General features: G+C 47.8%; 1 protein-coding gene across 1 annotated transcript in view; it reads right to left on the reverse strand.

The window, feature by feature from the left end:
• The window catches only part of LOC129694216 (protein PRRC2A-like), a 144,231-nt gene that overhangs the window by 8,600 nt on the left and 119,816 nt on the right, over positions 1–15,815 (reverse strand). Inside the window, 7 exon segments of the mRNA XM_055630932.1 lie at positions 29–241; positions 3,674–3,784; positions 6,352–6,598; positions 9,133–9,149; positions 9,151–9,270; positions 11,876–12,040; positions 13,736–13,851. Coding sequence (XP_055486907.1) covers positions 29–241; positions 3,674–3,784; positions 6,352–6,598; positions 9,133–9,149; positions 9,151–9,270; positions 11,876–12,040; positions 13,736–13,851 — 989 coding nt within the window.

Below are 15,815 nucleotides of genomic sequence, written 5' to 3' on the forward strand. Positions count from 1 at the left end.
AAGACCTTTAAAAAAACAAAAAACAAACATTAAAATGAAATGCTGGGTATTTTCTTTCAACCTCTCGTCCCAGAGTGGGTGCTGCGGTGTGGAAGCCGGAGTGTAGTACTCGTCTGGGTGCTCCGGGAGGGATGGCTTGAGCTTGGGAATGATGCAGAGACTGCGGAAGCTGAACCAGGGGCTGCTGCATGGATCCAAAGCCCGGCACCGAGAGCTGGGAGCCCAGCATGGGCACCAACATCTGGGGGGTGGGGTGGGGGAGAAAAGCATTGGAGAGTGAGTGCAGGGAGCGGAAGTGAGAACCGAGGCGAGAGCACTCAACAACAACAACAACAACAAACCAGCCAAATACAAAGGCAGACACAAAATGCTGGAGTATCTCAGCATCTACTGAGAGAAGGAATGGGTGATGTTTAGGGAGGACTCTCTCGAACGTCTACAGGTGCACAGTAGAGAGCATGCTGACCGGTTGCATCGTGGCTTGGCTTGGCAACTTGAGCGCCCTGGAGCAGAAAAGAATGCAGAAAGTTGTGACCACTGCCCAGTCCATCACCAGCTCTGTCCATTACCGTTGAGGGGATCTATCGCAGTCACTGCCTCAAAAAGGCATCATCAAGGACCCACACCATCCTGGCCACACACTCATCTCTCCGTTGCCATCGGGAAGAAGGCACAGGAGCTTGAAATCTGGAACATCCAGCTTATTCCCCACAGCCATCAGGCTATTAAACTCGCCATCAAAGAAACTCTGAACTATAACAGCCTATTGCATTTTATCTGTTTATTTATTGTGTATATCTATGGTCTATAGACACACTGAACTTGTATCTCCTGTTCTGTATTATGTTTACATATTGTGTTGTGCTACAGCAAGCAAGAATGTCATTGTCCTATCTCATCTACATGTCCCAGATACAATGTCGCTTGTCTAACTCCGACTTCTTCCTAGCCCTCCTTAACCTTCGCAACATATCCCGTGACCCTGCAATGGGCTCCCCTGCTCAGCGGCTCATGCCTCGCACTACCAGACCCCCGATCCCGGTGGCCCAGCGCTCACTCATCCCCTCTGTCCTCAAGCCCGCTGCTGTTCAGGAGCGCATTGCCCTTACACGCGATGTTCAGAAGCGCTCCCATGACAAGTCCTGCCGCCCCCTGTGGCGCCTTTTCCCCGGTCAGGTCATCCGCATGCAGACTCCCTCCGGTCACTCCAGGCTCGCTACCGTCGTCGCCTCTGCTGGGTCGCCTAGGTCCTATCTCGTCGACCATGCAGGAACCGTCTACCGCCGGTCCCGCCAACACCTGCGGCTCGTCAACGAGCCACGACCGCCGCCTGCGGATCCTTTTGCTCCCCCACTGCAATTTCGGCCTCTGGGCGATGCTCTGCCCGCCCCCCCCCTCGCATGCCACGGTCTTTACCCTCTCAGCTCTATCAGGCCAATCCTCCTCCGGCTCATCCTCCCTCGCCCTGCCCGCTGCTGACCCTGCATCCCCTCCTGCCCTTGCATTCTCCGTCCCCTCCCAGCTCCCCCGTTCCAGTTCGGCCGTCTGCACCTGTTCCACTTCTTCCTGCAGGGAGGGAAGATGGCGAGATGCGAACCCGGTCAGGACGGTTGTCAAGCCGCCTGTCCGCTATGGCGACTATGGTGAGACATACTAAGGGACTGTGGTACACTGTGAAATCGACAGAAGGATGGAGGGTTGGGTGTTTATGCGTGCTATTTTCGTGATATTTATTTAGTCGTTAGCTTTTAGAAATGTTTGAATGGTGCACTGACTGGCTGACATTTTTAAATTTCGTTGTACATGGCTCATGTTACAATGACAATAAAGAAACTATTCTATTCTATTCTTTGCTTAACCGTTTCTAGCGCATGAGACGTGGTCGCCCTGTCACTACTTTGTTTGCCTTTCGTTTCCGGGGAAGGATGTAGATGAGATATGCATGTGCCTTTAATATAGTTACCTCATCCCCACTAACCACTCCCCATATCACAAGTATAATTACAACCTCCCCACCCACATATCGCTCACTAGTTTCCGTGACATGACCAATTACAGCTAGTGCTCCTTGTATAAAATACAGTATGAATAAAATGAAGTAAAGTCACAGTGTGTCGCCAACACTTCTTTACAAGACACATGACAATAAAACTCTTGAACTCTTGACTCTTCTTCACCTATTCCTTCTCTCCATAGATGCTGCCTGGATTGAGATCTGGATGTAGTACGCTGAAAAGCTCTAGGTAGAGCAACACTCAGCATTGGACAAATTGTTTTGAATTTATTATTAAAAAAAAAAAACATTTTATCAAGCCGATTAACCTACAAACCTGTACGTTTTTGGAGAGTGGGAGGAAACAGAAGATCTCGGGGAAAATCCCGGCAGGTCACGGGGAGAACGTGCAAACTCCGTGCAGACAGCACCCGTAGTCGGGATCGAACCCGGGTCTCTGGTGCTGCATTTCGCTGTAAGGCAGCAACTCTACCGCTGTGCCACCGTGACCACCTCACCCGCTGAGTTACTCCAGCATTTTGTGTCTACCTTCGATTTTATCCAGCATCTGCAGTTCTTTCTCAAATAAAATACAAAGAGCCGATTTGAAGTTTAGAATCCCGTTGCAATCACACTGTAGTTTGGGGGAACAGCATCTCATATTTCCCTTGGGCAGCTTGCAACCCAGGGGGTATGAATATTGATTTCTCTCACTTCAGGTAACCCCGGCATTCCCCCCCCCCTCTCTCTCTCTCTCTCCCTCCCCCACCCAAGTTGCACCAGCTTCTCATTTTCTCCCTACAAACTGCTAACAATGGCCTGCTTCCTTTATCAGTATTACTTTTTAGCATATCTTCCATACATTGTTCTTCATCTGTCCACATCACCGCCTATCTCTCTCGTTTCAATAGACAATAGGTGCAGGAGTAAGCCATTCATTCCTTTGAGCAAGCACTGCCATTCAATGTGATCATGGCTGATCCCTTATCATTAACCAGTCTGAAGGGTCTCGACCAGAAACGTCACCCATTCCTTCTCTCCAGAGATGCCGCCTGTCCCACTTGTAAGCAATTTTCAGGTGAAACAGACATAGAAAATAGATGCAGGATGAGGCCATTTGGCACTTCGAGCCAGCACCACCATTTATTGTGATCATGGCTGATCGTCCCCTATCAATAACCCGTGCCTGCCTTCTCCCCAAATCCCTTGATTCCACTAGCCCCTAGAGCTCTATCTAACTCTCTCTTAAATCCATCCAGTGATTTGGCCTCCACTGCCCTCTGTGGCAGGGAATTCCACAAATTCCCAACTCTGGGTAAAAATGTTTTTTCTCACCTCAGTCTTAAATGGCCTCCCCTTTATTCTAAGACTGTGTGGCCCCTGGTTCTGGTCTCGCCCAACATTGGGAACATTTTTCCTGGATCTAGCTTGTCCAGTCCTTTTATAATTTTATATGTTTCTATAAGGTCCCTCCCTCATCCTTCTAAACTCCAGTGAATACTAGCCTAGTCTTTTCAATCTTTCCTCATATGACAGTCCCGCCATCCCAGGGATCAATCTCGTGAACCTACGCTGCACTGCCTCAATCACAAGGATGTCCTTCTTCAAATTAGGAGACCAGATCTGTACGCAATACTCCGTACGCAAGTAGCCGCAGTGAAGAGCACTGGTGAGGATTACCTGGTGGAGCGGCCCACTGGACATTGGCGGCGCTGTGAAGTAGTTGCTTTGACTGGGCTGTTGCAGCGGCGAGGTGTAGAAGTCAGACGGCTGGGCCAAGCCTTGTCGCATCTGTCGCAAAAAGTCCAAGGCAAAGAATGTTAGCGTTGAATGCAATTCACCCAGACGCACTCAGCGCTGTGCGTGCAGGAGCCAGAACGCAGCCTGGCAAACGGCGGGCGTGGAAAAATGCGACGAAAAACAACAACAAAAAGTCGAAAGGACGAACACATTGCTGGCAAGGCTGGGTTTGTATTCACTGGAGTTTAGAAGGATGGGGGGGGGGGGGGTCTTATAGAAACATATAAAATTATAAAAGGACTGGACAAGCTAGATGCAGGAAAAATATTCCCAATGTTGGGCGAGTCCTGAAGAATAAAGGGGAGGTCATTTAAGACCGACGTGAAAAAAAAACGTTTTCACCCAGAGTTGTGAATTTGTGGAATTCCCTGCCACAGAGGGCAGTGGAGGCCAAGTCACTGGATGGATTTAAGAGAGAGTCAGATAGAGCTCTAGGGGCTAGTGGAATCAAGGGATATGGGGAGAAGGCAGGCACGGGTTATTGATCGGGGACAATGACAATGAATGGCGGTGCTGGATTGAAGGGCTGAATGGCCTCCTCCTGCACCTATGCTCTATTTTTCTATGTTTCTATCTGTCTGAGAACTGTGTCTAAACCAGCATCTGCAGTTAGTTCCTACGCAAAAGGTGAACTACGGCATTTTGTTAACTTAAACTCAGCAGTCCCAGCTGGCAGCGGAGTGCTGAATGCCTCTCTCTCTCTCTCTCTTTGCACAATGCATGCATGTTAAGAATTGCCTCAGGCTCAACCACTGCACTGAGCCAAGGGCATTTTCAAATTGCAGCAGAATATCTACAGTGCCAGCTTACAGTTCTTTTTATACCACAGCAACCGACTGCATCAAATCCATTAGAAACCATCTTTGATCCATCCTTTAGACAATAGTTGCAAGAGTAGGCCATTCGGCCCTTCGAGCCAGCACCGCCATTCAATGTGATCATGGCTGATCATCCCCAATCAGTACCCCGTTCGTGCCTTCTTCCCATATCCCCCGACTCCGCTATCTTTAAGAGCCCTATCTAGCTCTCTCTTGAAAGCATCCAGAGAACCGGCCTCCACCGCCCTCTGAGGCAGAGAATTCCACAGACTCACAACTCTCTGTGTGAAAAAGCTCCTCCTCATCTCCGTTCTAAATGGCCCACCCTTTATTCTTAAACTGTGTGGCCCCTGGTTCTGGACTATCCCAACATCTGGAACATGTTTCCTGCCTCTACCGTGTCCAAACCATTAATAATCTTACATGTTTCAAATAAGATCCCCTCTCATCCTTCTAAACTCCAGAGTGTACAAGCCCAGCCGCTCCATTCTATCAGCATATGACAGTCCCACCATCCCGGGAATTAATCTGGTGAACCTACCCTGCACTCTCTCAATAGCAAGGAAAGGTTACGGGAAGAAGGCAGGAGAATGGGGTTGAGGGAGAAAAAATAGATCAGTCAAGATGGAATGGCGGAGAAGACACGATGAATGACCTAATTCTGTTCCAGGTCTTAATAAAAATAATAATAATATTTTATTGTCATTGCACATAAGCGCAACGAGATTTGGTTTGAAGCTTCCAACCGATGTCATAACATAAAATAACTAAAAAAATTTGGATTTAGATATTGATATCCCAAGAACATGGATCATAATAGAACAGTGAAACAGGAAATGGATGTGCTTGTAAAGAGACAGGATGAAGAACCAGGACAAGATGGTGAGATTGGATCTATGGAGAGAAGAAATCCTCCCAGCAGCCATGACTCTGACAAGCAGCATAACTCGAGACTTGAAGATAGACACAAAAGGTTGGAGTAACTGTGCAGGACAGGCAGCAACCAGCGAGATAACAGAACGAGACAGAGATGCTCTGTCTGTCCCACTGAGTTACTCCAGCATTTTGTGTCCATCTTCAGTTTCAACCAGCATCAGCGATCAGTGCTTCCACCCCTCAAAAAAATAATAATCCTGAAATAGAATTCCAAATTCCTGGAATTTGATGGAATTTTTCGGCCCGCGCGGATACGGGGCCCACTTTGCACACGCGGGGAGTCGGGAGTCCCTACCGCGTCACTGCCGCCATTTTCAATTGTGACGCGGCTGACGGGCCTCCCCGAACTGCGCGGGCGGTCGTAAATACACAGGCACGTACTTCCCCCCCCCCCCCGCCTGATTGGACCCCGCGTGCACAGTGGGCCCGGTATCCGCGCGTGGGTAGTTGGGGCGGCAGTCGCACGTGCGTAGTTGGGGAAGGCTCACCAGGGCTGGGAAATTTCCTGAAATTTCCTTAAATTATTTAATTTCCCTAAAATTCCCCGAAGACAATTCCCCGAATTTCAGATAATTTCCTTCAAAGTGGAAACACTGATCTGCAGTTCCCTCTTTAGCGCCTGTCCCGCTTGGGCGTTATTTGCGCGTAATTTACGCGGCATCATTTACGCGTCACGATGGGATGTACAAAATCTTCACGCGCCATCTGCGTGACGTGCAAATAACGACGTGCAAATAACACCCAAGTGGGACAGGCCCATTACACATAAACTTGAGACTTGGATGGTATCAGCTCCTTCCTTACCTGTATCAACTGGGAGTCAATGAGCTGGGAGTTGCCCAGTTGGGTGTTGTAGATGACGGACATCGGAGGAGTGCAAGCTGCCTGCTGGTAGGGCAGCCCCGCTGGGGCCTTTGTCACCTCCCCAGCCTGCATGGCTGAGAAGCCAACATACTGGCCCTTCACCGGCCCCCCGGATATCAGCGTTGACCCTTGCACCATAGCTGCCGACGGTGGCGACAGGCCAGGCTGAAGGTACAACTGTTGAGACCTGTCAAAATAAAACGGACGCTTGCAGTCAGATATTCCAATGGCACGCAAATGAAAATAGAACCCAACTGTAAAATTAATTAATAAAAACCACCACTCGTTACACTTAAAAAAAATAATGCGTGGAAACAGGCTCTTCGGCCCACACCGACCCGCAATCACCCCATACACTAATGTTTAAGAAGGAACTGCAGATGTTGGCAAGTCTGAAGAAGGGTCTTGACCCGAAACGTTGCCTATTTCCTTCGCTCCATAGATGCTGCCTCACCCACTGAGTTTCTCCAGCATTTTTGTCTACCCCATACGCTAACACAAGTCAAGAGTTTTATTGTCAGGCGTCTCAGACAGGACAATGAAATTCTTACTTGCTGCAGCACAACAGAATATGTGAATATGGAAACATTGTATATACTGCGAACTTTTAGTTCCCCGTGGAAGGTGTTAAGACAATAGACATTAGGTGCAGGAGTAGGCCATTCGGCCCTTCGAGCCAGCACCGCCATTCAATGTGATCATGGCTGATCATCCCCAATCAGTACCCCGTTCCTGCCTTCTCCCCATATTCCCTGACTCCGCTATCTTTAGGAGCCCTATCTAGCTCTCTTGAAAGTACCCAGAGAACCGGCCTCCACTGCCCTCTGAGGCAGAGAATTCCACAGACTCACAACTCTCTGTGAGAAAAAGTGTATCCTCGTCTCCGTTCTAAATGGCTTACCCCTTATTCTTAAACTTTGTGTGTGGCCCCTGGTTCTGGACTCCCCCAACATCGGGCACGTTTCCTGCCTCTAGCGTGTCCAAACCCTTAATAATCTTATGCGTTTCAATAAGATCTCCTCTCACTGTTGCTGAGGCAAGCAGTGAGAAACTACACCAGAGGCAAAGACAATTTAGCTCATTTAATGGACGTTTAGAGAGAGAGAGAGAGAGAGAGAGAGAGGGTGGGGGGGGGGGAGGGAGTGGAAGAGAGAGAATCAGGCAGTGGGAACAGTAAAAGTGAAAACAAAAAGCTCTATGGAGCTTTTAAAAATTCGAACCAGGGAAATGCATTTAAAGCTAATTTGTTGTTACAGTAACTTTGAATTGTTCCAACTACCTAATACTGCCATAAAATCTCACTATTGATTTATCTGTCGATAGGCTCCTAGACTGTGGAACAGCATCCCTCTTCCCATCAGAACTGCCCCCTCCATCGACTCCTTTAAGTAGAGACTTAAAGCTCATCTCCACTCCCAAGCCTTTCTTGACGTCCTCTGAGAGAGGGCTATATGTATGTAGTGATGTTTGTATTTAATCTATGAACCTCTGTTGTTTGTTATACTATTCTTATACCAATGTAAAGCACTTCGGCCAACGAGAGTTGTTTTTTTAAATGTGCTATAAAAAATAAAAGTGACTTGACTTGACGTGTATATCTTCAGTACAAATCAGCATTTGCAGTTCCTCCCTATACATATTTATCTATTCTTTTCTTCTTCTCAGGTCCAATTTCCCCTGACGTACATTCTTCATATTTTGCAAAGTATTTTGAACAACCAGAAACTTGCCATTGCAATTAAAAAAAAAGATCTATTAGTTGTCAAAATGACTGCTGCAAAATACCCGAGGCTGTGTCTATGATCTCGAGCTGTTTCTTCTCAGTGCAAATGGCTCAAAACGTGATGAAAATACATGAAGGAATGACTAACTGAATAGCAGCAAGGACTGCCAGAGGGTATAAATAAAGGCAGGCATGTCGTGAGCAGTTGTGGGGCCCCATGAATTGATTAATACGTTTATTGGCCAAGTATTCACATACAAGGAATTTGCCTTGGTGCTCCGCCCGCAAGTGACAACATGACATAGTGACAGGAATGAGACATAAAACATTGATAATTAAACATTATTGATTAAACATGTGAATTAAATGTGAGGAAGGATGAGAGGGTCCAGAGAAGGTTTACAAGAACGATCCCACGAATGATTGGATTAACGTATGAAGAGCGTTTGACGGCGCTGGGTCTGAATTCGCTTCGGAAAGTTTCAATTGAGAAGGTTGTTGGCTGCAACCTCCCCCCCCCATTGACGAACTGTACACTGCAAGGGCCAGGAAGCGAGCGGGCAAGATCTCTGACCCCTCTCACCCTGGCCACAAACTCTTTGAATCACTTCCTTGTGGAAGGCGACTCCGGACTGTCAAAGCTGCCACAGCCAGACTTAATAACTGTTTTTATCCACGAGTAGTAACTCTACTCAATAACCAAAAATCTGTAGTCTCCTTTTGCTCTGGTATTTTATTTAATTCACATGTTAAATCAATAATGTTTTGTTATTAATGTTTAATGTTTTATGTGTCATTCTGAACTGTCACTGTATGTCATGTTGTCACTTGCGGGCGGAGCACCAAGGCAAATTCCTTGTATGTGAATACTTGGCCAATAAACTTATTCATTCATTTGTATACATTGGGTCGGCAAGGAAAGAATTTCACTGTGCCTTGTCACAGGTGACAATAAAATGTTCCATTCCAAGCAGCACGCTGCCATGACTCAGCCTCACCTGAAAGACTGGAGGGAAGGTGAACATGTCCTGCGTTTGTGAAACTGGTGTCCCCTGTCTGATACCAAGAGCAGAGACCTGGCCCTGGCCCTGGAGAGGAGTGTGGAGAGGAAGCGAGATCTGCTGGGTCGGCATGGCCTGCAACACAAAACAAGATTGTCACAAATCCACTCTGTATCCGATTCTTGAAAATCAACCCCCCCCTTTTTTTTTTTTGAAGTGATATTTAAATGACCACAAGGTAACCTTGGACAAATTAATCATGCATATTGAAAAAGTATTGGATACCTTTTGACATTAAAAAAAAAGTGTTCAGTTCTGAACACCTAGGTCAGTGGTTCTTAACCTGGGGGTCATTTTGGGCTATGCCAGGGGTCATGAAGGGGACACAAATAACATATCAACTTGTTGAGCCCATGTTTAGGAACCTAACAAAGGTACACACCACATACAGTATCAGTCTGAAGAAGGGTTTCGGCCCGAAACATTGCCTATTTCCTTTGCTCCATAGATGCTGCCTCACCCGCTGAGTTTCTCCAGCACTTTTGTCAACATACAGTATTTTGTGCGCGTACTGGTGCCATACAGGTTAAGAACCACTGGTCTGGTTGCAGGAACGATGTTGGTAAAAGCTGGAAAGGGTGGAGAGATTTAAGAGGATGTTGCCAGGACTTGAGGGCCTGAGCTATTGGGAAAGGTTGAGCAAGTTAGGACTTTATTTCTTCCAGCACAGGAGGATCTTATAGAGGTGTTTCAGGTCATTAGAGGGGGAGAGTATTTTACTCTTAGGGGAATCAAGAACCAGAGGACATTGGTTTAATACGAGGAGGGAAAGATTTAATAGGAATCTGAAGGGAAACATGAATTTTCAAACACACACACACAAAAAGGATTATTTATGTTTAAGAAAGAACTGCAGATGCTGGAAAAATCGAAGGAAGACTAAAATGCTGGGGAAACTCAGCGGGTGAGGCAGCATCTACGGAGCAAAGGAAATAGGTGACGTTTCGGGTTGAGACCCCTCTTCAGACTGATGTGGGGGTGAGGGGGGGAAGAAGAAAGGAAGAGGTGGAGACAGTAAGCTGAGGGAGAGCTGGGAAAGGGAGGGGAAAGAGGGAGAAAGCAAGGACTACCTGAAATTGGAGAAGTCAATGTTCATACTGCTGGGGTGTAAACTGCCGAAGCGGAATATGAGGTGCTGCTCCTCCAATTTACAGTGGGCTTCACTCTGGCCATGGAGGAGGCCCAGGACAGAAAGGTCGGATTGGGAATTGGAGGGGGAGTTGAAGTGCTGGGCCACCGGGAGATCAAGTTGGTTATTGCGAACTGTGCGGGAGGTGTTGGGTGAAGCGATCCCCAAGCCTGTGCTTGGTCTCACCGACGTAGAGCAGCTGACTCCTAGAGCAGTGGATGCAATAGATGAGGTCGGAGGAGGTGCAGGTCAACTTCTGCCTCACCACACAAAAAGGGTGGTAGGTAGATAGAACGAGCTGCTGGTGGAGGTAGAGGCTGGAGGGGGGGGGCGTTCGGGCAGGTATTAACACAACAGGTAAATAACATTTAAACAGGTACATAGGCAGGATAGGTTTAGAGGGATAGGGTCAAACACAGGCAGGTGGGAAGAGTGTAGATGTAGGTCGCGTGGGGAAGTTGGGGGCGAAGGGCATGTTTCCACGTTGTAAACGTAATGCAGATAAATATGAGGTTAACCGCTTTGGTAGCAAAAACAGGGAGGCAGATTACTATCTAAATGGTGTTGTTGGGAAAAGGGGAAGTACAACGGGATCTGGGGGTCCTTGTTCATCAGTCTATGAAAGTAAGCATGCAGGTACAGCAGGCAGTGATGAAAGCGAATGGCATGTTGGCCTTTATAACAAGAGGAATCGAATATAGGAGCAAAGAGGTCCTTCTGTAGTTGTGCAGAGCCCGAGTGAGACCGCACCTGGAGTATTGTGCGCAGTTTTGGTCCCCTAATTTGAGGAAGGACATCCTTGCTATTGAGGGAGCGCAGCGTAGGTTTACAAGGTTAATTCCCAGGATGGCGGGACTGTCATATGCTGAGAGAATAGAGTTGCTGGGATTGTATACTGTGGAGTTTAGGAGGATGAGAGGGTATCTCATTGAAACATATAAGATTGTTAAGGGTTTGGACACGCTAGAGGCAGGAAACATGTTCCGGATGTTGGGGGAGCCCAGAACCAGGGGCCACACAGTTTAAGAATGAGGAGTAGGCCATTTAGAACGGAGACGAGGAATCACTTCTTCACACAGAAAGCTGTGTTTGATTCTCTGCCTCAGAGGGCAGTGGAGGCCAGTTCTCTGGATGCTTTCAAGTGCTAAATAGGGCTCTTAAAGATAGCGGAGTCAGGGGATATGGGGGGGGGGGGGGGGGGGGAAGAAGGAACGGGATACTGATTGGGGATGATCAGCCATGATCACATTGAATGGCGGTGCTGGCTCGAAGGGCCGAATGGCCTCCTCCTGCACCTGTTGTCTATTGTCTTAACTCCTTGGGGTCATTGCCAATTCCACTGGCAAGGTGCACCATAGCGGCTCACTGTTTGATCACAGTCCGTACGAATTTAACATGGAACAGCAGAGCAGACCAATTGCCCTCGAGACCTAATGGGTGCAGGCACCCCTAGTGAGCAAAAAAAAATTAAAAAATGCTGGAGTATCTGAGTGGGTCGGGCAACATCTGTGGAGGGAATGGACAGACGATGATGTGAAGAAGGGTCCCGACCTGATACGTCGCCTGTCCATTCCCTCCACAGATGCTGCCTGACCCTCCGTGTTCTTCTGGCACAGTTTTCTGCTCAAGGTTCCAGTATCTGCAGTCTCTTGCGTTCCCATAATCTCCACCAAGCACTTGAACGGCAGATTTTTGGAACTGCAGGGAAATTAAGGGCTTTGGGAGGGGGGGGAGGGAAGAGAAACAGACAGAAAGAAGAGGTGATTAGAAAGCCTACGGACATGGTGAATGGTGAAGCAGCCTCAAGATGTCTTTTACATTCTTAAACTTAAAAAAAAAAAAAAAATTCAAGTCACAGATGCAAATGTCTTTAGTTCCAGGGTCACGAAAAGCATTGCATAAGTGCACGTTATCTTTCTCATTATTTCATTATTAAAAGCACAAGCACCCACTCACCATCAACAACATCACAGTCACATCTACGGAGTCTTTTAAGTTTCTGTGAACTATCATCTCCAAGGACCTTAAGTGGGGGGGCTACCATCGACTCCACAGCCAAAAAGGCCCAACAGAGGATGTACTTCCTGCGGCAGCTGAGGAAGCACAATCTGCCACAGGCAATGATGGTCCAATTCTACACAGCCATCGTAGAGTCTGTCCTCACCTTCTCCATCATGGTCTGGTTTGGCTCAGCCACCAAGCACGACACCCGGAGGCTGCAGCGAATCGTCCGATCAGCAGAGAAGGTTATTGGCTGCAACCTTCCCCCCATTGACGAAGTACACTGCAAGGGCCAGGAAGCGAGCGGGCAAGATCATCTCTGACCCCTCTCACCCTGGCCACAAACTCTTTGAATCACTTTTCTCTGGAAGGCGACTCCGGATTGTCAAAGCTGCCACAGCCAGACATAAAACAGCTTTTATCCACGAGTAGTAGCTCTACTCAACAGCCAAAAATCTGTAGCCTCCCTTTGCTCCGGTATTTTATTTAATTCACGTTTAAATTATAACGTTTTAATTTTAATTGTCTACTGTATATTGTGTTGTTACTTGCGAGCAAAGCACCAAGGCAAATTCCTTGTATGTATACATACTTGGCTAATAACATTTATTCAATTCAATTTTGCAAGGTCCCTTCGGCCCAACTTGCCCACACCGGCCAACAATGTCCCAGCTACACTAGTCCCACTTGCCTGCGCTTGGTCCATATTACTCCAAACCTGACCAATCCATGTACTTGTCTAACCCTTTCTTAAACGTAGGGATAGTCCCAGCCTCAACTACCTCCCCTGGCGGCTTGTTCCGTACACCCACCACCTTTGTGTGAAAGAAGTTACCCCTCAGATTCCTATTAAATCTTTCCCCCTTCACCTTGAACCTGTGTCCTCTGGTCCTCGATTGCCCTACTCTGGGCAAGAGACTGTGTGCATCTACCCGATCTATTCCTCTTATGATTTTATACATCCCTCATTCTCCTGCGCTCCATGGAATAGAGACCCAGCCTACTCAACCTCTCCCTATAGCTCACACCCTGTAGTCCTGGCAACACCCTCGTAAATCTTCTCTGAACCCTTTCAAGCTTGACAATATCTTTCCCATTACATGGTGCCCTGAACTGAACACAATATTCCAAATGCGGTTAAATCTTTTCCCCCTTTCACCTTGCACCTTCGTCCTCTGGTCCTTGATTCCACTACTCTGGGCAAGAGACTGTGCATCTACCGGATCTATTCCTCTCATGATTTTGTACACCTCTATAAGATCTCCCCTCATCCTCCTGCACTCTATGGAATAGAGACCCATCGATTTCCATTACTCTGGGCAAGAGACTCTGTGCGTGCAAACGCAGCTTGTGGAAGGGCCGTTCAGAATCAGAGTGGAAGAGGCGATAAAAGATGATGAAAGGTCTTACCCGCGAGAGTCCAGGCTGGAACCCCTGGTGCTGGGAGATGGGGGGAGGCATCCCGCGAGGCTGACCACCGTAGTAATGACTCTCCAAGTAGCAGGGTGGCATCTGGCCTCCTGGGGCTGTTGGGGCAGGCAAAACATTATTGGATTTTGCTTTCAAATCACAAAGCAAGGATCGCCAACAACATAGGCTAGGGAGCTGTGGACAAAATACGACAGCATTAATGTGCAGGAAGGAACTGCAGATGCTGGTTTGAAACCGAAGATACGAAGACGCAGAAAGCTGGAGTAACTCAGCTGGGTCAGGCAGCATCTCCGGAGAGAAGGAAGATTCACGATTCAATTTAATTGCCACATGTACCAATTAAGGTACAGTGAAATGGGTGGCGTTTCAGGTCGAGCCCCTTCATCAGACGGAAAAGTCATGGGAAAAGTAAGTGAGAGATATAGGCGGTGATGTAGAGATTTAATTACGTTTAGTTTAGAGATACAGCATGGAAACAGGCCCTTCGGCCCACCGGTTCCACGACGACCAGCGATCCCAGCGCATGGAACTCTCTGCCTCAGAGGGCGGTTCTCTAGCTACTTTCAAGTGAGAGCTAGATAGGGCTCTTAAAGATAGCAGAGTCAGGGGATATGGGGAGAAGGCAGGAACGGGGTACTGATTGGGGGTGATCAGCCATGATCACATTGAATGGCGGAGCTGGCTCGACGGGCTGAATGGCCTACTCCTGCACCTATTGTTTATTAACACTATCCTATACACACAAGGGACATTTTGACATTATTTTACCAAGCCAATTAATTAGGTTAATTCTTGATCACATGAATTAACCTACAAACCTGCACGTCTTTGGAGTGCGGGAGGAAACCGAAGATCTCGGAGAAAACTCACGCAGGTCACGGGGAGAACGTACGAACTCCGTACAGACAGCACCCGTAGTTGGGATGGAACCCGGGACTCCGGCGCTGCATTCGCTGTATGGCAGCAACTCTACCGCTGCGCCACCATGACCGCCAACGAATGAAAGATACGCAAGAAGCAACAATGATCCAGTGAACAGTGAAAGGTGCAGCCCACAATGGTCCATTGTTGTCTGTGACGAAGGTGCATTAACTTGCTTAAGAAACGGTTAAGGGCACAGCTTGGCTTCTCCAATAGAAATTAGGATTAAAAGGACAGATTAATTTGTTGTCACTTCCACCACAATGCAAGGGCATTTCTTGATCACACGAGTACACACAGTAATGATGAACACAATAAACACAACAGCGAGGTACAAGCAGAATGGTGCAAGATCTCGTGCAAAAGAATATTAAAGCTCAATAACCAACCGATCAGGTCATGTGATAGCAGCAGAATTAGGCCATTCGGCCCATCAAGACTACTCTGCCATTCAATCATGGGTGATCTATCTCTCCCTCCTAACCCCATTCTCCTGCCTTCCCCCCACATGACCCCCGACACTCGCACCAATCAAAAATTTATATATCTCTGCCGTAAAAATATCCACTGACTTGGCCTCCACAACCTTCTGTGGCAGAGAATTCCACAGATTCACCACCGGATGATCGAACGGGCCGAATAGCCTAATTCAGCCCCAATGTCTTGTGTAGAAGTGCAATCTCCTTTCTCAATGCAGGGAAGGCTAAGAATAAGGGGTTGGCTATTTCGAACGGAAATGAGGAAAAACTTCACCCAGAGAGTTGCGAGTGTGGAATTCTCTGCCTCAGAGGGCGGTGGAGGCCGGTTCTCTGGACGCTTTCAAGAGAGTGTTAGATAGGGCTCTTAAAGATAGCGGAGTGAGGGGATATGGGGAGAAGGCAGGAACGGGGTACTGATTGGGGATGATCAGCCATGATCATAGTGAATGGCGGTGCTGTCTGGAAGAGCTGAATGGCCGCCTCCTGCACCTATTGTCTATTCAAGAGTCTTGAAAATGAGCCAAGGGGTTTTCTGTGAGAATATACTCCACCAGCAGGTGGTGCTAATGCACTGTAGTAACAAATGCTCTCTCCAAAAGCAGAGGAACACTGCCTCACTTTTGCACAGTTCATTATCTGACACACCACACACCCACATT

This window comes from Leucoraja erinacea, unplaced genomic scaffold (assembly GCF_028641065.1).
Source record: "Leucoraja erinacea ecotype New England unplaced genomic scaffold, Leri_hhj_1 Leri_57S, whole genome shotgun sequence".
Classification (NCBI taxonomy): Eukaryota; Metazoa; Chordata; class Chondrichthyes; order Rajiformes; family Rajidae; genus Leucoraja; species Leucoraja erinaceus.